We start from the raw sequence: 21,440 nt of genomic DNA on the forward strand, positions 1-21,440 counted from the left end.
GTCTTTCAAATACTACATCTAAGGAGGAAAATAATTATACAAATATCCAACTCAAAACACAAATAAGTCCTATTTAGAATCATCAAGTACAAAACCCTATTCATTGGACTCAAAAGGCCATTGGGCTCAAGAGACCATAGTTACACCATTCTCCATAATAACCCATTATCTCATAGATTACATGTCTTTGCAGGGGATGCCTGTGGTCAACTAGAGAGTGCTAGTATGACTATGAAGTCACTGCTCTTCTCCTCTATCTCCCCCCTTCTCCCCCTTCTCTTCTTCTGTCCTCCCTTCTTCTCGATCTCCCCCCTTCTCTTCTGTCTCCCCTCTTCTCCACCTGTTGAGCTGCCCCTCTGTGCTGTGTTGGTCTGGTCTGGACACAAACACACACATACACACAGTCATCCTGCTGGATGCCTCTCATAACTCAGGGAGAGGGGACAGTGGGAGGGCCTGATGACCCTCAGCACAGCTGGGAGGACACAAACACATAGACACACATCCTCCTCCCATCCCAGACACCACCTGTCCGACAAGAATGTGATGCAACCACTGTTACCATGTAACCATCCCTGCAGTTACCACTAACATCCTGCAGTTACATCTAACATCCTCAGAGGGGCAGCAATGAGCGCTGAAGCTAAGTCATGTGACAAGAATGTACTACTGTGGACAATGAGTTCAATTCAAGCAACACCAGCATGACAGGGTTCACTTTGTTGTTGCAAGGCACAAGTACACACACCCTGTGACGTGTGTTGTGTTCATCCATGATGTCACTGATGTGTAGAAAATGGCTGCTAAGGCTGCGTTGTACTCGTGGATCTCTGTGTAACAGAAACGTGTTTCATGTCTGAAATGGAATTACTGTAAATTATTAATTTGGAATTAATTTCAGAATGCTTTTAAGGTTCACAAAAATCCCTACTCAATCCAACTATGAGTCTAAGCGGATTTCCTCTGACTTGACTCTGGATGTGTCCGAAATGGCACCCTACTCCCTATGTAGCGCACTACTTTTGACCAGGCCCATAGGAGTGGGAACCCCCTACTAAATCAAACTACAAAGAGTTTTAGGGGTTTCCCTGTATTAGCATGACTCTGTGTGACTCTACATAGTGTCTTCATGTGGAGAACTAATTCATCACAGCCTGCAATCTGCCATGTCAACGTCTGACCTGACAATTAGCCTAGCATGAGTGTTACTTCAACAGTCACGTGGCCATGCCCTCTACAACACTGTCACCGTGGCTATGCCCTCTGCAGTGTGTGTGTGTCTAAGACAGAAGGGGTTAGAAGTCAGAAATAACTTTTACAAGAGAAAGAGTAGAACGGGAAGGAATGAGTTTTTCTCCTCCAACACTGTGGAATCGCTCTACACACAGACAACACTACTATCTAGACATGTCTACAAGGTGCCATTATAGTCAGGCCGAGGTAATAATAATATGCCATTTAGCAGACGCTTTTATCCAAAGCAACTTACAGTCATGCGTGCATACATATATATTTTTTTGTGTATGGGTGGTCCCGGGGATCGAACCCACTACCTTGGCGTTACAAGCGCCGTGCTCTACCAGCTGAGCTACAGAGGACCACGAGGTACACAGAGACTGACAAATGACTGGTCTATTTGCTACCTCTAAGAAAGGATAGCCTACATTTTCAGTCTTTATTTTCAGTTGTTTATATCAGGAACAATTGTGTGACTTGTGAGACTAAAGAAAGGGGATTCAGGACTGAAAATTATGATAATGCCCTTTTAGTGTAAGATCTGTTTGAAAAGACTGGCTAAAATTTCAGCCTGTTTCGGTGGGATGGGGTTTTGCCTGCTTGGTGACATCACCAGGCGGTAAATTAGTTAATAGACCAATAAGAAAGAGTTCCAAACCTCTCTGCCAATAACAGCTAGTTTTCAGTTTTCCCCTCCCCACTCAGACCACTCCCAGACAGTCCTGGCAAAATTCTTGCTTAGAAATTGCTCTTTGCTAAAAAGCTATTTTAGTTTCTTTTTGACCATTTGAATTGAAAACAATCACAGTAAGGTATTTAATTGTTATCCAGAAATGATTTGATATTGAGATTAAAATGGCTGCATTGGACCTTTAACAAAGAAAGAATAGATAAGAGGGTAGAAGCTCCAGGTAGAAGTTGCCTATAAGCACAGACATAGGATCAGCAATGACAGTCTTAAAGGGACAGTTCAAACCAGTTTCTCAGACTTCTTCACATATCAAAAGTGGACATGGACTCAGCTCAACATGACATGTCTGGCTAACTTACATTTTGGTGGTGAACTATCCCTTTAAGACTGACACACCTCTGTGTGAACATATTGGGTAGAATCCCCACAATCAAAAATGAGCTTCTGTTGACAAAGAATTATGAACTATCCCTTTAAGACATAGCTAGCTGTATGTCCAAAACAAACTAACCCTGATCCACCTGATTGCTAATGCGAACATCACATCCTAGACTCCATGGTTGTGTCCCACTACTTTTGACCAGAGCCCTATGGGCCCTAGTGCGCTAATAAGGGAATAGGTTGCCATTAGGGACGCATCCCCTATCTGCCGTTGATATCCTTTTATTAATATAACAGGACAAGAGTATTCCTGTATCAGCGCTCAACAGCAGTGTAAAATACGTCTGCAGGGCTGGCTGCACTGTGTGTGTGTGTGTCCACCCGGTGTGAGAGCCCAGTGTGAGCATAAATCAAATCAAATTGTATTTGTCACATGCGCCGAATACAACATATACTTATATATAAACACAGCCTCTGTCCAGTCCAACACATGACTATAGAACAAGTGGGATAGGCCAGGGAGAGACAGACCTGGACAGACAGGTGTCTGCACACACACATACACACACACTCACTTGCCTGACACACACACGCTCGGACACACGCAGTACCATCCTGATGAGGTATGATGTCGTGTATAAAAACAGAAACAGCAGTCTTTATCATTATAAATAGTCCCATCAGTCTGGAGAAAAGCCACACTTGGCCAAGTGTATACATAGCTGTGTATACATAGCAATACATAGCTGCTCTCCCAAACGCACAAGTGGGAGAGAACGTTCACACACACACACATGTACATTCGTACACACGCGACCACGCACTCTTACACACATTCACATTCACAATGCTTTATGCCCCAACAGACCCCTAGTACATCCTAAATAATGTACTGCAGTTCAACCTGTAAACGACCAAAGTCTAACAAAGTGTAAACAACCAAACAACCAACTGGAAACAACCAAACAACCAAACAACCAAAGTGTAACAATATCTAAATAACCTAACAACCAAACCGACCAACAGACAGACTGTCATGACAACTGCATCCATCATGAAAGCCATACCTTAGATTCACACCAGGTCCATGCCAACTACATCTTTCCCTAACAACTACACCTATCGCTAACAACTACACCTAACCCTAACAACTACACCTATCACTAACAACTACACCTATCACTAACAACTACACCTATCACTAACAACTTCACTCATCACTAACAACTACACTCATCACTAACAACTACACCTATCACTAACACCTACACCTATCACTAACACCTACACCTATCACTAACACCTACACCTATCACTAACACCTACACCTATCACTAACAACTACACCTATCACTAACAACTACACCTATCACTAACAACTACACCTATCACTAACAACTACACCTATCACTAACAACTACACCTATCACTAACAACTACAACTACAACTATCACTAACAACTACACCTATCACTAACAACTACACATATCACTAACACCTACACCTATCACTAACAACTACACCTATCCCTAACAACTACACCTATCACTAACAACTACACCTGTCACTAACAACTTCACTCATCACTAACAACTACACTCATCACTAACAACTACACCTATCACTAACAACTACACCTATCACTAACAACTACACCTATCACTAACACCTACACCTATCACTAACACCTACACCTATCACTAACAACTACACCTATCACTAACAACTACAACTATCACTAACAACTACACATATCACTAACACCTACACCTATCACTAACAACTACACCTATCCCTAACAACTACACCTATCACTAACAACTACACCTGTCACTAACAATTTCACTCATCACTAACAACTACACCAATCACTAACAACTACACCTATCACTAACAACTACACCTATCACTAACACCTACACCTATCACTAACACCTACACCTATCACTAACAACTACACTCATCACTAACAACTACACCTATCACTAACAACTACACCTATCACTAACAACTACACCTATCACTAACAACTACACCTATCCCTAACAACTACACCTATCACTAACAACTACACCTATCACTAACAACTACACCTATCACTAACAGCTATACCTATCACTAACAACTACACCTATCACTAACACCTACACCTATCACTAACACCTACACCTATCACTAACAACTACACCTATCACTAACAACTACAACTATCACTAACAACTACACATATCACTAACACCTACACCTATCACTAACAACTACACCTATCCCTAACAACTACACCTATCACTAACAACTACACCTGTCACTAACAATTTCACTCATCACTAACAACTACACCAATCACTAACAACTACACCTATCACTAACAACTACACCTATCACTAACACCTACACCTATCACTAACACCTACACCTATCACTAACAACTACACTCATCACTAACAACTACACCTATCACTAACAACTACACCTATCACTAACAACTACACCTATCACTAACAACTACACCTATCACTAACAACTACACCTATCACTAACAACTACACCTATCACTAACAGCTATACCTATCACTAACAACTACACTTATCAATATTAAGCATGATTTGTCAGAACAAATTAAAAGGATATTTGACCCCATAGATGACAAAGATGGGACCATTAACCTTATTTGACCACACGTATGTTTTAGGCTTATATTCGCATTTAAATAATATATACACTATCTATACAAGTATGTAGACAGCCCTTCAAATGAGTGGATTCGGCTATTTCAGCCACACCCGTTGTTGACAGGTGTATAAAATCGAGCACACAGCCATGCAATCTCCATAGCCAAACATTGGCAGTAGAATGCCCTTACTGAAGAGCTCAGTGACTTTCAACGTGGCACCGTCATAGGATGTCACCTTTCCAACAAGTCAGTTCATCAAATTTCTGCTTTGCTAGAGCTGCCCCGGTCAACTGTTAGTGCTGTTATTGTTAAGTGGAAACGTCTAGGAGCAACAACAGCTCAGCCGCGAAGTGGTAGGCCACACAAGCTCACAGAACGGGACCGCCGAGTGCTGAAGCGCGTACAAATCGTCTGTCCTCAGTTGCAACACTCACTACCGAGTTCCAAACTGCCTCTGGAAGCAACGTCAGCACAATAACTGTTCGTTGGGAGCTTCATGAAATGGGTTTCCATGACCAAGCAGCCGCACACAAGCCTAAGATCACCATGCAAAAGCCAAGTGTCGGCTGGAGTGGTGTAAAGCTCGCCGCCATTGGAAACGTGTTCTCTGGAGTGATGAATCGCGCTTCACCATCTGGCAGTCCGACTGACAAATCTGGGTTTGGCGGATGCCAGGAGAACGCTACCTGCCCCAATGCATAGTGCCAACTGTAAAGGTTGGTGGAGGAGGAATAATGGTTCGGGCTAGGCCCCTTAGTTCCAGTAAAGGGAAATCATAACTCTACAGCCACAATGACATTCTAGACGATTCTGTGCTTCCAACTTTGTGGCAACAGTTTGGGGAAGGGCCTTTCCTGTTTCACCATGACAATACCCCTGTGCACAAAGCAAGGTCCATACAGAAATGGTTTGTCGATATCGGTGTGGAAGAACTTGACTGGCCTGCACAGAGCCCTGACCTCAACCCCATCGAACACCTTTGGGATGAATTGGAATGCCGAATGCGAGCCAGGCCTAAGTGCACATGATTTTGTTCGACGAGCAGGTGTCCACGTACTCTTGGTAATGTAGTGTATTTTATAAGACCTTAAAACCCCTCATTTTCATCAATCAATCATAATCAAATGCTATACTTGGCTATGTGCATGTCATTCATACATTCATAAGTTTACCTACTGAGAAAATACTTTGTGCTGTATGTAAGGGTGGATAACTTTATTTTATTTTATTTCTTACAGCTGACAGAAAGAGTTGTCAGTGGTTGCCAGTTGTCAGTGGTTACTTGTAATGTATTTATGTGGAATGTCAACAATGGTCAACTCTTTTCCCCTTGAGTTTCATTAGACAGTGTTAGGTAGGGGATCGGAGGGGAGGCTAGGCCATACAACAGGTGTGACAGCATGTGGAGTGACACCCCACCACCCTCACCACATCCATCCAGCCCCGTCTTCCCCTTATGGGGGTTTTAAATATCCCCCTAACGGAGACCTAAGGCCTGAACTTGGTTGCCGCCGCCACCGGGACGCTTTGGGACGATGACATAAGAGTAGAACTGAGCCACCTGCAAGTAAGCATTTTGTTGGACGATGTATACCTTCCGTATCCTGTATATACAACTAATAAAACGTTTACCACACAAGCTGCACCCAAACAAACCATGTTAAAGTGCTACCAAGTACAATGACTAAGACTAAACCAAAGAAAGACAGAATAATATTTCTCTCTCTCTAACCACTATGTTAACCACCTCTCCTCTCCCTCATCCCCTCATCCAAAAGAGTGACACTAAGAGGAGACCAGGAGCCACTTAAAGGGCTGTTAGAGCACAGAGGCCGCATCCCAAATGGCACCCTATTCCCTCCTTAGTGCATTACTTTTGACCGGGGCCCATAAGGGTCAAAAGTAGTGCACTATAAAGGGAATGGGGTGCCATTTGGGACGCATCCAGAGCCTCTGAGGGCCAGAATTCTAAACACCAGGCCTAACATTAGCGGCTAGCGGGCATACCTCCTCTGCCAGCCCAGCTCTGTCCCAGCTACCAGCCGCCCCCTGGGCACGAGGGCAGCCAGCGCCAAGCAACAGGTGGCACACCTGATGACAGCATGGAGCAAATTGAAGCCCCCCTCACGCTCTCACATCTAAGAGAATGCCCATTGCTAATTATTATGTATTTAACTCTTATTTCAGCAGTTACAGCATGGAGTGAAGCCCCTCTCATTGACCCACATCTGAGAGAATGCCCATCCTTAATTTGCATTTATTTAACCAGAGAGGTTGACTGAGAACATATTCTCGTTGACAGCAACAGCCTTGCAGGAATAGAGATAGAGGCCTATTTCTACACACTCAATTTGACTTGTACATCAGGATGAACAATGCTGCACTTTTTCTTTAACTCTGTTCTGAAAACAATTATTAGACAGGAAATCTGAACTAGACCAAATGCCACAGGTTTACAATGAGTTCTCTATAATATTGTGTTTGTGTGTTGCTTATTTATGAGGTTGACCGTTCCAAGCTTTAGTACTGACTGCTGTTAAACACACTCACAGTGTTCAATCAAAGTGACAATACATATGACTATGACTAACACAACACTTGGACCTGCACCTGCAGAGAGTCATACCAACAGTTACACATCTGAGATATTAATCATAATGTAATTCCATCTGTTTGCATCAATGGTTTTATTAAAGGGCAACAGATTAAATACATTCCATTCCATTGTTCCATTCCGTTCTACTAAACATAATTTCATGATATATCATTCTGTTCCGTTCCATTCTATTCCAGTGTTTATCTGTTCTACGGTATTCTCCTGCCTGCAGCTTGACTGAGTTACTCTAAGGTTAAATGTCAAACACACTGGGCCTTCTAGTGGTCCTAGAAGCATATGTTATGGGAACGTAGAGCAGAGCATGGTACAGCCTTCAGCTTGCTTCACAGTGTGTGTGTGTGCATCCGCCATGCGTGTGCATTTGTGTGTGAGTGTTTTAATGTGCCCTGGGCACTGTGATTGATGATTGCAGAGGGATAAATTGGTTAAAGAGGGGAGTAGGATTTACAGCTGACTGTCTGTCTGATATGAGTAGGAGGGGGGGGGGGGTCTAATTTCAACAGGCGTCTCTCTCTGTCAATAGGGGTCAAACTGCTAGGACAGGTCCAGGATCAGTTCATCCAGGGTCAATGCTAACCTTGACCATTAGGAAGTAAACACAAGACTGATCTTAGATCATCATCGTCCATCAGACTTCCTAGATGACCTTCTATTACTCTTTTACCTCCTGATGTCATGAGCACCAATATCCTGAGTCATGACTCATGACTAATCACATGAACCTCTCATAAACTACAGTCAATCACTGGAACTACCCAGGCACCGGTTACTGTGACAACACCCAATCACACCTGCTGTAACTGCCAGACAGACCAATGCTATGCTGTCAATTTCCAATCAGAGCTCTTGGTTTCACCTGAAAGAACATATTGCTGTCAACAGTCAGTACCACCTCTCTTAAAGTTTACAACAGATCTATAATGCCATTGTTATTACATGTAAATGTGAATATTACCAAACCCAATGTAAGAGATGTGGCATTTATAATTTCAGGGTGAATATTACCAACGCAATTTAAGAGATGTGCCATTTATAACACCTCTGTGATATCAGTTCTGTTCTGTTCTGACTTCTGCCTCATAAAACAGGATTCTGATATCATTTTATATACTCTCACATACATACACACACACACACACACACACACACACACACTGCTGCTATGACAGGTTTCCATCTTCAGTGCCAACGGTGGCATCCGATACCATGGAGTCATACTAAGGATCAGTAGTAAGACTATTAATATCTTATCATCCAAAATGAATGAGTAACAAGACAATTGTAAGACTTAATTAGTCCATATTCACCTCAAATACAGAGTAAACCATGACAGAACTCTTCCATCCATCCCTCCCTCCCTCCATCCAACCCCCCATCATCTCTTCTTTCTCCCTGTGGATTGTGGCACCTCAGTGTCCCTTTCCCATTACCAGACCATGGAATACCTGTGTAACCTCATGTCTTAGCACCCTCCAACAACACACACACTTGGAGGAGGTATCACAGAACACACACACCCCTCAGCCCTTCCTGTGGCCTCCCAGGGCTCCTAATTCCACTAAGGCAGTTTATAGAAGCCTCCCTACATGGACACAGCTTCTGGAATAGCAACTGCCATCTGATCTCACTACAAGCTCTCTCTCTCTCTCTCTCTCTCTCTCTCTCTCACCTAGCCTTTTCCCTACACACACACGGTTCTCTTGGCCAGTTCAGTTCTGCATTTACTTGCGGGATGAACTTTCTGTTTCAAAATTTTGAATTATTGTAAGAAAGAAGAAAATATAGAATAATAAGAACAAATTATTGAGAAAGGCTATAGTATTATTGTGAAAATAGAGAGTATAGTCAAGTAGACTAATAAAAATAGGCCTAAGGAAATACAGTCAGGTCCAATTTTTTTGAAAAAGGCTCAGTGCCGTTATCCTCGCAAGGTGAGGTATTTCGTTTTGACCCCTATTTTTCTTAGAAAAAATATGATTACTTGTTAAACAAAATCTTTCTCTGAGGAATTGTATTTGTATAAAATAATTATTTTATTTTATTTGAGCATACAATATAGCTTAGTATTTGTATTATTTATTCTATTCAGTCTTTTTTGCAATGGCCATCTCAGTCTCCGGACATGAACCCTATTGAAAACCTGTGGTTTGAATTTAAGAGGTCAGTCCATAAACGCAGATTAAGGATATCAAGGATCTGGAAATATTCTGTATGGGGGAATGGTCTAAGATCCCTCCCAATGTGCTCTCCAATCTCATAAAACATTTTATAAAAAGCTATGTGGGCCAGACCTCTGAGATCGATGAGACATTCATCAAACATCGGTAAGTTTGACTGGTTAGACCTAATGACAGAATAAACAACCGTTTTTGGAGAGCAGATTGTTCAAAGGGAATTAATATTATAATCCAGATTAATATTATAATCCAGACCAGACCATGAATATCTCATAAAACACATTGCATAGGGTAAGCTTGTCACTGTGCTTGTCACCAGATATTGATGGGACCGTGAGGTGAAACAACCTGGTCTCAGAGCATTTCGTATTATTCTGTATAGTATATCTGAGACACTCCATTTAGTATGATATGTTAAGTTTGGTATGGTATGTATTAATTTGAGGATGTCCATCACCCATTTTATGATATGTTACGAATTACAATTCCTATTATATGTTACGAATTTGCAAAATGTACAATACCTTACGAATTTGCAAAATGTACAATATGTTACGAATTTGCAAAACGTATGATATGTTACGAATTCTAGCTAGGTGGCTAAAGTTAGCTAGCTGGCTAATGTTAGCTAGGCTAGGGGTTAGGGGTTAGGGTTAAGTTTAGGAGTTAGGTCAATGGGTTAGGGATAGGGGAAGGATTCACTAAAAGGCTTAAGGTTAGGGTTAGGAGAAGGGTTAGCTAACATTCTAAGTAGTTGCAAAGTAGCTAAAAAGTAGTAAGTAGTTGAAAAGTTGCCTAATTAGCTAAAATGCAAAAGTTGTCCGTGATAAGATTCGAAATCGCAACCCACCCATCCACACCGACCAACTACCCTACTTTCGTTTTTTCCTTAAGTAACCATCTGTCTTATGTAAACATACCAAATGTAACATATCAATGTAACATATTGTGGTCCTCTGTAGCTCAGCTGGTAGAGCATGGTGCTTGTAACGCCAAGGTAGTGGGTTCGATCCCCGGGACCACCCATACACAAAAAAAATGTATGCACGCATGACTGTAAGTCGCTTTGGATAAAAGCGTCTGCTAAATGGCATATTATTTTTATCATACTAATTTCAGTGTCCCAGATTTATGTTTACTATGTTACGTCTAGTCTATGAGACCAGGCTGGGTGAAAACAACACATCCTCATCAGTTTCAAAATCCTCTGGATGAGATTTACAAGTAAATTACTGTACTACTGTATTTAATCAAAACTCTCAATCTGATTTGTAGCAACACTTCCATTGGATGATTTTTTTTATCAAAGTGTGATAGGGATTAATCATTCTAAATAACTATACATACTATATCACATAAACAGAGAGTAGGAAGTGAAACATTTTTTCCCCCTAATCTTTGCTAGATCCTGTGTTAGTCCGTTTCCATGGAAATTCATTCTGTGAATTCAGTAATGCATTTTTGGAACTAGAGATGAGGGTAGAAAATGAATTTTGAAGTGTTAGTTATTACTACTGCACTTAAATCTATGTGTGTATCAGAGACACAGAGACATAAGAGGAAAATGGATTTACCATGAGAGCTCAAGAGGTAGTGTTTTTTCCCCACACACACACACACTCCATCAAAGCCTACTGCCTTGGTGTCCCTGAGCAGCTTACAGGCCTTATAGAGAGAGTATCCACCACAATAATCAGTGATCGTTGTCTTGCTGGATCAATATCCACTACTCAAATATGAGCTCTCAAGTGTCCAAACCAAGCCCTTGAACACTGACTGAGGCTTTGCGTACCAAATGGCACTCGATGCCCTACATAGTGCACTAGTGCAGCACTACAGGCCCATAGGGCTCTGGTCAAAAGTAGTGCACTATATAGGGAATAAGGTGCCATTTGGGAAGCAACATGAGAGAGTGATCCTCTTCCTATGGGAATAAGATCACTGCAGTGTGAATCACATCACATACTCCAGATTTTCAGCTGCTAACTAACTGGCTAGATAGCTGAATAATTTTCTGGCATAGCAGTAGCTCATCCTAGCGCAATGCTAACCTAGTGCCTTGCAAAAGTATTCATCCCCCTAGGCGTTTTTCCTATATTGTTGCATTACACCCTGTAATTTAAATTGATTTTTATTTGGATTTCATGTAATGGACATACACAAAATAGAAAGGAAAAAAATAACTTATACAAAATAAATAACGGAAAAGTGGTGCGTGCATATGTATTCACCCCCTTTGCTATGAAGACCCTAAATAAGATCTGGTGCAACCAATTACCTTCAGAAGTCACATAATTAGTTAAATAAAGTCTACCTGTGTACAATCTAAGTGTCACATGATCTCAGTATATATACACCTGTTCTGAAAGGCCCCAGAGTCTGCAACACCACTAAGCAAGGGGCACCACCAAGCAAGCGGCACCATGAAGACCAAGGAGCTCTCCAAACAGGTCAGGGACAAAGTTGTGGAGAAGTACAGATCAGGGTGAACATCCCAGGGAGCACCATTAAATCCATTATTAAAAAATTGAAAGAATATGGCACCACAACAAACCTGCCAAGAGAGGGCCGCCCACCAAAACTCACGGACCAGGCAAGGAGGGCATTAATCAGAGAGGCAACAAAGAGACCAAAGATAACCCTGAAGGAGCTGCAAAGCTCCACAGCAGAGATTGGAGTATCTGTCCATAGGACCACTTTAAGCCGTACACTCCACAGAGCTGGGCTTTAGCGAAGAGTGACCAGAAAAAAGCCATTGCTTAAAGAAAAAAATAAGCAAACACGTTTGGTGTTTGCCAAAAGGCATGTGGGAGACTCCCCAAACATATGGAAGAAGGTACTCTGGTCAGATGAGACTAAAATTGAGCTTTTTGGCCATCAAGGAAAACGCTATGTCTGGCGCAAACCCAACACCTCTCATCACCCCGAGAACACCATCCCCACAGTGAAGCATGGTGGTGGCAACATAATGCTGTGGGGATGTTTTTCATTGGCAGGGACTGGGAAACTGGTCAGAATTGAAGGAATGATGGATGGCGCTAAATACAGAGAAATTCTTGAGGGAAACCTGTTTCAGTCTTCCAGAGATTTGAGACTGGGACGGAGGTTCACCTTCCAGCAGAACAATGACCCTAAGCATACTGCTAAAGCAACACTTGAGTGGTTTAAGGGGAAACATTTAAATGTCTTGGAATTGTCTAGTCAAAGCCCAGACCTCAATCCAATTGCGAATCTGTGGTATGACTTAAAAGATTGCTGTATACCAGCGGAACCCATCCAACTTGAAGGAGCTGGAGCAGTTTTGCCTTGAATAATGGGCAAAAATCCCAGTGGCTAGATGTGCCAAGCTTATAAAGACATACCCCAAGAGACTTGCAGCTGTAATTGCTGCAAAAGGTGGCTCTACAAAGTATTGACTTTGGGGGGGTGAATAGTTATGCACGCTCAAGTTTTCTTATTTTTTGTCTTATTTCTTGTTTGTTTCACCCCAAAAAATATTTTGCATCTTCAAAGTGGTAGGCATGTTGTGTAAATCAAATGATACAAACCCCCCAAAAATCCATTTGAATTCCAGGTTGTAAGGCAACAAAATAGGAAAAATGGCAAGGGGTTGAATACTTTCGCAAGCCACTGTATAACCAGTGCATTCGGAAAGTATTCAGACCCCTTCACTTTTTCCACAGTGTTACGTTTCAGCCGTATTCTCAAGTGGATTAAATAAATAAAAATCCTCATCAATCTACACACAATACCCCATAATGACAAAGCGAAAACAGGTTTTTAGTATTTTAGCAAATGTATTAAAAATAGAAAACAGAAATACCTTATTTACATAAGTATTCAGACAATTTGCTATGAGACTCAAAATTGAGCTAAGGTGCATCCTGTTTCCATTGATCATCCTTGAGATGTTTCTACAACTTGATTGGAGTACACCTGTGGTAAATTCAATATGATTTGGAAAGCCACACACCTGTCTATATAAGATCCCACAGTTGACAGTGCATGTCAGAGCAAAAACCAAGCCATGAGATCGAGGGAATTGTCCGTAGAGCTCCGAGACAGTACTGTGTCGAGGCACAGATCTGGGGAAGGGTACCAAAAAATGTCTGCAGCATTGAAGGTCCCCAAGAACACAGTGGCCTCCATCATTCTTAAATGGAAGAAGTTAGGAACCACCAAGACTCTTCCTAGAGCTGGCTGCCCAGCCAAACTGAACATTCGGGGGCGAAGTGCCTTGGTCAGGGAGGTGACCAAGAACCCGATGGTCACTCTGACACTCCAGAGTTCCTCTGTCCAGAAGGACAACCATCTCTGCAGAACTCCCCCAATCAGGGAAGCCACTCCTCAGTAAAAGGCACATGACAGCCTGCTTGGAGTTTGCCAAAAGGCACCTAAAGGACTCTCAGACCATGGGAAACAAGATGCTCTGGTCTGATGAAACCAAGATTGAACTCTTTGGCCTGAATGCCAAGCGTCACGTCTGGAGGAAACCTGGCACCATCCCTACGGTGAAGCATGGGGTGGCAGCATGATGCTGTGGGGATGTTTTTCAGCAGCAGGGACTGGAAAACTAGTCAGGATCGAGGGAAAGATGAACGGAGCAAAGTACAGAGAGATCCTTGATGAAAACCTGCTCCAGAGCGCTCAGGACATCAGGTGCAGGCCTACTATCCACAGGGGAATGGTCATCCCTGATCATATTAAGTTGACGTCTGTTGAGTGTGAATAGTCCACATCCTGTCCTCACTGCGGTGATGGGGCCCTCCTTCGCCAATTTAACACTCTGTGCTGTAAATTAACATTTTTTTCCCCCTTACCTTAGGGTGTAACTTCTTAAAGTGTTCATTAGACTAATATGTTTTTCTACTTAAAGCTGAAGTGTTGCTCTTTAAACTTCATCTATTTTCTGTTTTGCCTTAGGGCTTTAGTGTAGATGCCAAATAACGTTATAATATCATTTTTTCTGTTACATCTGGTACACACAGCGCTAACTGAAATACACAATCCCTTTATAGGCTTACTGCAGTTGACATTATCTTTAGTTCCATGAAAGCTGACCTGACAAAATGATTTTCCATGGAAGTAGATAAATAAAAATACTGTATCGTATCACAGGAAATAGCTCCCTAGCTCTCTATTTGCAGAAAAGGATTGTTATGACTGAGTTATAGCCAGAGACAGGACGGCTGGTGTGAATAAGAATCGTTCATACCTTCCTCTCATTCATCATCCTTTCATTCTGAACTCCTTAGGTGGTCAATGCTCAGATACAGTATATAACACCACTGTAACATTTTAACTACTGTAAAGAAGGTGGCTCGGTGAACCATGCTCGAGAAATGAGAAACCTTGCCTTGAGACCAGAAGACCTGCGTTAGCTCCCGAGATAGGCTAATGCCTAGGCTTTAGCTCAGCGGGCTAACACAGTCTTGCAGTCCAAACCTTGGTTGGTCGCACTACATCAACTCTTAGGACCAAATGAAATATCAAAATACAACCCTCTCAATAAAGTGAAAGGAGTGCTGTGTCTATTTCAAATGCTGTATCATATTCAACAGAGTCACAGTGTGTTGACAAACTTTATTACTGAGCCTGAATGCAGCCGGAGCTTTTTCCAAAGAAATGTGGAACATGCGGTTAGAACAGGTGGTTATGTCCTCTCTCAGATCCATTTCACCACAAAATGATGCAGCTTTCTATATTTATGAGATGATATCAGCTTCTTAAGCTGTTCTTTAGTATGTGTGTGTGTGGGGGGGGGGTCGGGGTGAACTCACACAGCCCTTTTGGTGTGTGTGGATTAAAGGTCATATTTTGTATTCCCCTCAGAAAAATCACTATTTTTTCTTTTTTCCTTGTGTGTGTGTGTGTGTCTCACAAGCTCATATCACCTTATGCTAAACAGCAACAAAAATATATATATAAGATTGTGATATTGCACCACCTCAACAACTTGTTGAGACATTGAGAAGGTGTGAGAGAGACTGTTGGAGAGGGAACTGGCCAGGAGGTATTGGCCTACTATACTGTTGGGAAGAAGGGGGAACTGGCCAGGAGGTATTGGCCTACTATACTGTTGGGAAGAAGGGGGGAAAGTATAGAAGCGCGAGAGAGAGAGAGAGAGAGAGAGAGAGAGAGAGAGAGAGAGAGAGAGAGAGAGAGAGAGAGAGAGAGAGAGAGAGAGAGAGAGAGAGAGAGAGAAAGAGAGAGAAGGAGGGAGAAAGAGAGAGAAGGAGAGAGTAGGAAAGAGAGAGAGAGAGAGAGAGAGAGAGAGAGAGAAATGAGAGGGAGAAGCTGGGAGAGAAGGAGAAGCAGGGAGGGAGGGAGGGAGGGAGGGAGGGAGGGAGGGAGGGAGGGAGGGAGGAACAGAAAGAGTTCAGGAGTATTTTTAGGACTGGTTTATTCGTAGATCTGAAACTAACCCTGTCGGTGTACTTCTATACGAGCCGTCTTTCCCCTTCTCCCCTTCTCCGTTCTCTCACTCACCCTCTCTGGCCGCTGCCTGACTGGCCATCTGTTGACGTCTCTCACCCTTAAGGCCCTGTGAGCTCCAGTACTGTCACTGTGTGAAGGAAACTTTCACATCATAGAGAGACAGGGGAGTTCCATAGAAATATAATATATAAGGACTAGAATAGATTCTATTTTCTATGTGTTTCCTAATTCATGTTTGTATGTATATTATGTACAGTCTCTACCTTCTCCCAAGATGCCAATCAACCCAAGTAGGCTAGTTATGTATAAATATAAATAGGCCATAGATATTTTCAGACTGAGATTCAGACCTGTATGCAAGGACTACAATCCTCCAACTTCAGACCACTCTTTTAAAGGTGTACATGAACATTCTAAGTCAGAAGCAGAACATTTATTCTGGTAAATCAATGGTAATAAAATATATATAGGCCATGAGGCACAAATCAGAAATGAATGCCTATGAGAGCTGAGCTGACAAACATGCATTTATTAGCATGGCGAACGTGCATTTATTAGCAGTTTAGTCTTTATGCTCAATGAATTCACTATTGAGGTATGGTTGTCCCATTCCAAGTTTAGGCCAGGCCATAGAGCACAGGCAGGCGAAGCGCCGCGATGCTTACGTCATAACTGTCACATCAGCCCATTGACTTTTAAGCTTGACAGCTCCAGCTCATTAAATGCACCTGTCATCCATGTCCGCGAACACAGCAAGGCCAGCTGATCGCCAAGACAACGGGCCCAAGTCCCCTCGCGACTTTCTAGGCCTATTTTACATTTTATTAATTTAGCAGACGCTCTTATTCAGGCTACATGACACTTCCAGACACTATAGTTTGCCACCTCAAATAAGCGCCACTCCCAAAATAAAATACAAACTCATAGACAACTTGGAGTAGTTTTGAGAGAGCGAGAGAGAGTTTAAAAAGCATTCAACCTTTAATATATGAACATATCTCTCTACACATATAGGCCTACCTTATTAGACCTAACTGTTGACTGGTTGCCTAAGCATAGGTTAGAGATTCTGTAAATGGTTCGATTTGGGCCTGCCTATAGCACATGGTGACTTCTTGGAAAAGTCGTGCATAAAAGCACACAAGTCCCTATTTGTTTAATTGCTTAGTTTAAATGTGTGGGTGTATATATATATATATATATATATATATATATTGAGACTGTCTTCGTGTGCCTGTCGGGTGTAAGTGAAAGATAACACTGAGAACGTTGCGCGTTTGAAATATCTAACTGCTCTGCTCATAGCTTCCAGAACTGAAAGGGAGCAGGTGCGTACGCCAACTCCTTATACCACCCCCCAAACTTTAATAAGTTTTACTGGGATTTTAGTAACCGTCAACCATTTGATTCTGCCTTGTGGGCACTCATAAAACATACACAACGGGTTGGCTGGACTCAAGCCAGACGCACACATTTCCGTAGTGTACAACCGCCCGCTCTAGCCAACACTCAACGGTCACCGTGCCACTTTGACTTGACTTACTCACCGCCCGGCACCGAACGTACCTTTCTCTGCTGTTTCTCCCAGGCGGGGTCCAGCAGTAGGTCCCTGTCCCACTCATCCTCCGGAGTCATATACTGATGCTCCTCGCTCATCATATACGAGGTGTTGTATTGCGCTTGGGTTTCGACAGCCATCATCATGCCGTCTAGGGTTTCTAGTACCCCCTCTGATTATATAGAAAAGAAACGAGGTTTTTGCGCACTCTGAGCCTTGTAGATACCAGATGAAACCCTCCTTGGGCTTGAGGACTCGCTGTCTGTCAGGTGTGCTGGTCAGCAGAAACAAGAGATGCGGCGGCAGAGTACAGACTGCGGCAGAGGTGCAGCTCCCACTACCAGAAACTATGCTTCGCCCGTGCTACTTTCCTGGTCAAAAGTAGAACACGTGACCGCACCCCAATAAGTATGAGAACACGGGCGGGCGGCTGTCAGGGTCTGACCCTAAAAAGGTGCGATGGGTGGGGTGGTGGTTGGAGAGTTGACCTATCCCGGGGCAGGGAGGCTTGTGAGAGGAGGATGGAGACGTCAATCACACCCCTTACTGAAGGAGATTTTAAACTACAGCTTGTGGAGCGCACCTGTTGCCTCTTGTGCGCCTCTAGTCTCGGGCTCTAGTCTATATCCCTCTACACCCCTCACACTGATTACAATGATAAACAACACAGACCTCAGATAACCTCAATGTCCTTACAACTAAGAATTATATTGACACATCAGTGTATTTTAGGATAATTGCAGGACGATGGGAAGATGTCTTTATGAATCCAGGAAACTGACAGGGATATGCTTTTTTCATCCTTTCTCAATCCTCTCCTCTAAGACCCCCAGCCATTCCATGTATTTGAACTACTCCAGATCTAGCACCCCTGATTTAATGTGTCAACTAATCATCATGCCCTTGACTACTTAAGTCAAGTGTGATAGTTCAAGGAGGGTTACAACAAAACTGTGAAATGTCTCTGGGGTTCCCTGAGAGGAGGTTTGAAAAAGGCTGGCCTAGCCTATGAAGGTAGTACTATGAAGGTCACATTTCCAGAAGACACATTGACATGACAAGCCCTATATAAAGTGCTGTGACTCGAGGTATGTTTAAAGAGAGAATAAAACAACGTTTATTTTAAAATATTCATTTATTTGGTACTGCCATGCAGACGGTACAGTGCCTCAAGACATATAAGCGATGCAAGGAGTATACATATTTATATGACATTTGGTTATTCATTGTCATAATACATTTAAGGCGACATTTTCTTGGTGGAGAGTAGTTTAAAGCTGTGCAAAAACACAGTAAAACTCAATCTGGCATTGTGATTGAATTAGACTTTTCTCAAGCATTGTGTGTTATAAAAGGTCACTATTCATGCATTGCTCAGTATACTAAACTCTAGTTAAATAATCACCCATTTATAATGAACATTGTTGAAAATATTTATAATAACACTGCAGGATTATAATGAGTTTTACAGTATTTTCTTGCATATTTTAACTATTTTGCACCATTAAAATGTCCCCCTTCATCTCCTTCAAGCATGCTGATTCTTTGCACTTGTTTGCAAAACATCACCTCAACAATCCAGCTGGGCATACAAAGTTGCTCTTTCTCCCTAAAAATACCAAAATAAATCAAATGGCTCAGACTATAAGAACATAGGTATTAGATAACAAATGAGGTAACAGTTTACATTAGGTTGCCTTTATATCGTAGTAGGACTATAGATAGTATTTTCCTTAACCAGATGAAATCACACACTTTTACACTGTAACTACACTTGACTTGCCCCAGATTCTTAATTAAGTCAACTTAGTTACAGCGTAGTTACAAGTTCTTGCATGTGAGAATATAAAATTCGATGTGACTAGGTAGTATTTGGGCTGCAATGTTAAGTGTGACCGACAGTCGACTTGCGACTACCCAGGGGGCAAATCTGCGGCCCAATTCCAATTCTTCCCGCTCTCCTTGAAGTGCGCACTCGTTCACTCCTTGAGGATTTAAAAGCATGAGATTGGTATAAGATATATGGTATACTCTGTCTACAACAATCCAACGCTTTCCCCCATCATCTCCTTGAGTGGGAGTGGACAAGTGCACACTTCAGGAAAGAGGGGCGAGATTTAGAATTGAGATTCTATTGGTAAGGCAGCATTTCTGGCTTCCCTGTCCTGTGTTGTGCAGAGCGAGGTAGAGCAGAACAGGAGCAGTGGTGAAAGGCTGCAGCCATGTGGTTGTCCGTCAGTGTGAACTAATAGGGAGCAAGCCAGGGGGATTTAGAAATGCATGGCTGGCTGCATTTGCTCAAGCACTAGTCAGACTCCACACATCCACTTCTGAGAGGAAAAGGGGACTATGTGGGAAAAAGCACCACATCCTGATTAGTTATTTTAGTTAGTCCATTTTGTGCAGAGGCAATACTGTAGTTTGAATGCTCAGAGAGATTACTGGTGCACCTTTTTACATTTTAGTCATTTAGCAGACATTCTTATCCAGAGCGACTTACAGGAGCAATTAAGGTTAAGTGCCTTGCTCAAGGGCATAGAAAGATTTTTCACCTAGTCAGCTCGGGGGTTTGAACCAGCGACCTTTCGGTTACTGGACCAACGCTCTTAACCGCTAGGCTACCTGCCGCATCTTTACAAGACTCCCCTCCCAGAGCTGCAAAGGCAAGGCACAGTTTTTCTATCCCCCCATGAGTGCAGCACCGGTGTTTTTATCATTTTCCTTTGACCCACTGTAGGCTATAGTCAAAATCAATGTTTCTTGAGACAACCCAGCCCACTCTCTTTCCATGAGCCGCCATTTTGAAAACATCTAGATTACTTTTCTCCTCTAGGATCAGGATAGAATGGGGTTAAGGGAACAGGCATGGATCAGAGCTGGAGATCCCTACATTACCAACGCAGCTTCCTTCCATCCATCCTTCATTATTTTCAGTGGTAAAGCAGACAGACACACGGGAAGACCACGCCCTCTCCCTGTCATGTCTCTGCCTGCCGCCGCCAGCAACGCTCCTCTCAGATGCTCACTTGAATTCCTAATGAAATGTGATTTTGACCCTCTAAAAATACCTGTGAAATTGTCTAAGTTTCACCAGCAATTTTCTTTCTTCCTGGAAAATGATATTCAAGCACAACCCCCCCCCCATAAAACATTGATTTGGAGTTATTAAAATGAATAGGAAATACATTTTCAAAGGCTTTTGGTTTCACAAGGGTATTCATTTTGTATGTGATTTGTTAGACAACACTGGGGAGTTTCTGCTGTGGAGAGAATATATTAAGGTTTGCAAAGCAATTCCACTTCCTTTACTTGGACTTATTAAGAACACTTTGCTATATTATGAGGTTGTTCCCACTTTTCCAAATTCATGAATGGTTGTGTATTAAATCTAAAAAATTACCTATGTTTACCTTCAATGATGTTAAATGGTATTACGCTTATCCTTGTAATTTCGATCATAACTATTTTATTAACATTATTATTCTCTTGGCCAAATATTATATTCACAAATGTAAATGGGGTGAACTGTTGCATTTTTATAAATCCCTCAAACTTGTGAAACTTAAAAAGTTGGACAATTATTAGAAGTCATGTCTCTGAATGTCTGTAATGTCTCATCTAAATTATGTCCTGAATTATTATTTTATTTTATTTTTATTTATTTTT

The 21,440-nt window shown here is 42.2% G+C and overlaps 1 protein-coding gene across 1 annotated transcript in view; it reads right to left on the reverse strand.

Moving 5' to 3' along the window:
• The window catches only part of LOC121571210 (alpha-actinin-3), a 32,902-nt gene extending 14,727 nt beyond the window's left edge, over positions 1–18,175 (reverse strand). The window contains exon 1 of the mRNA XM_045221832.1: positions 17,783–18,175. Within this exon, the coding sequence (XP_045077767.1) occupies positions 17,783–17,920 (138 nt within the window). The 5' untranslated portion in view covers positions 17,921–18,175. The remainder of the gene's footprint in view (positions 1–17,782) is intronic.
• Positions 18,176–21,440: the final 3,265 nt, after the last annotated feature.

The sequence above is a fragment of the Coregonus clupeaformis genome, chromosome 8 (assembly GCF_020615455.1).
Source record: "Coregonus clupeaformis isolate EN_2021a chromosome 8, ASM2061545v1, whole genome shotgun sequence".
Classification (NCBI taxonomy): domain Eukaryota; kingdom Metazoa; phylum Chordata; class Actinopteri; order Salmoniformes; family Salmonidae; genus Coregonus; species Coregonus clupeaformis.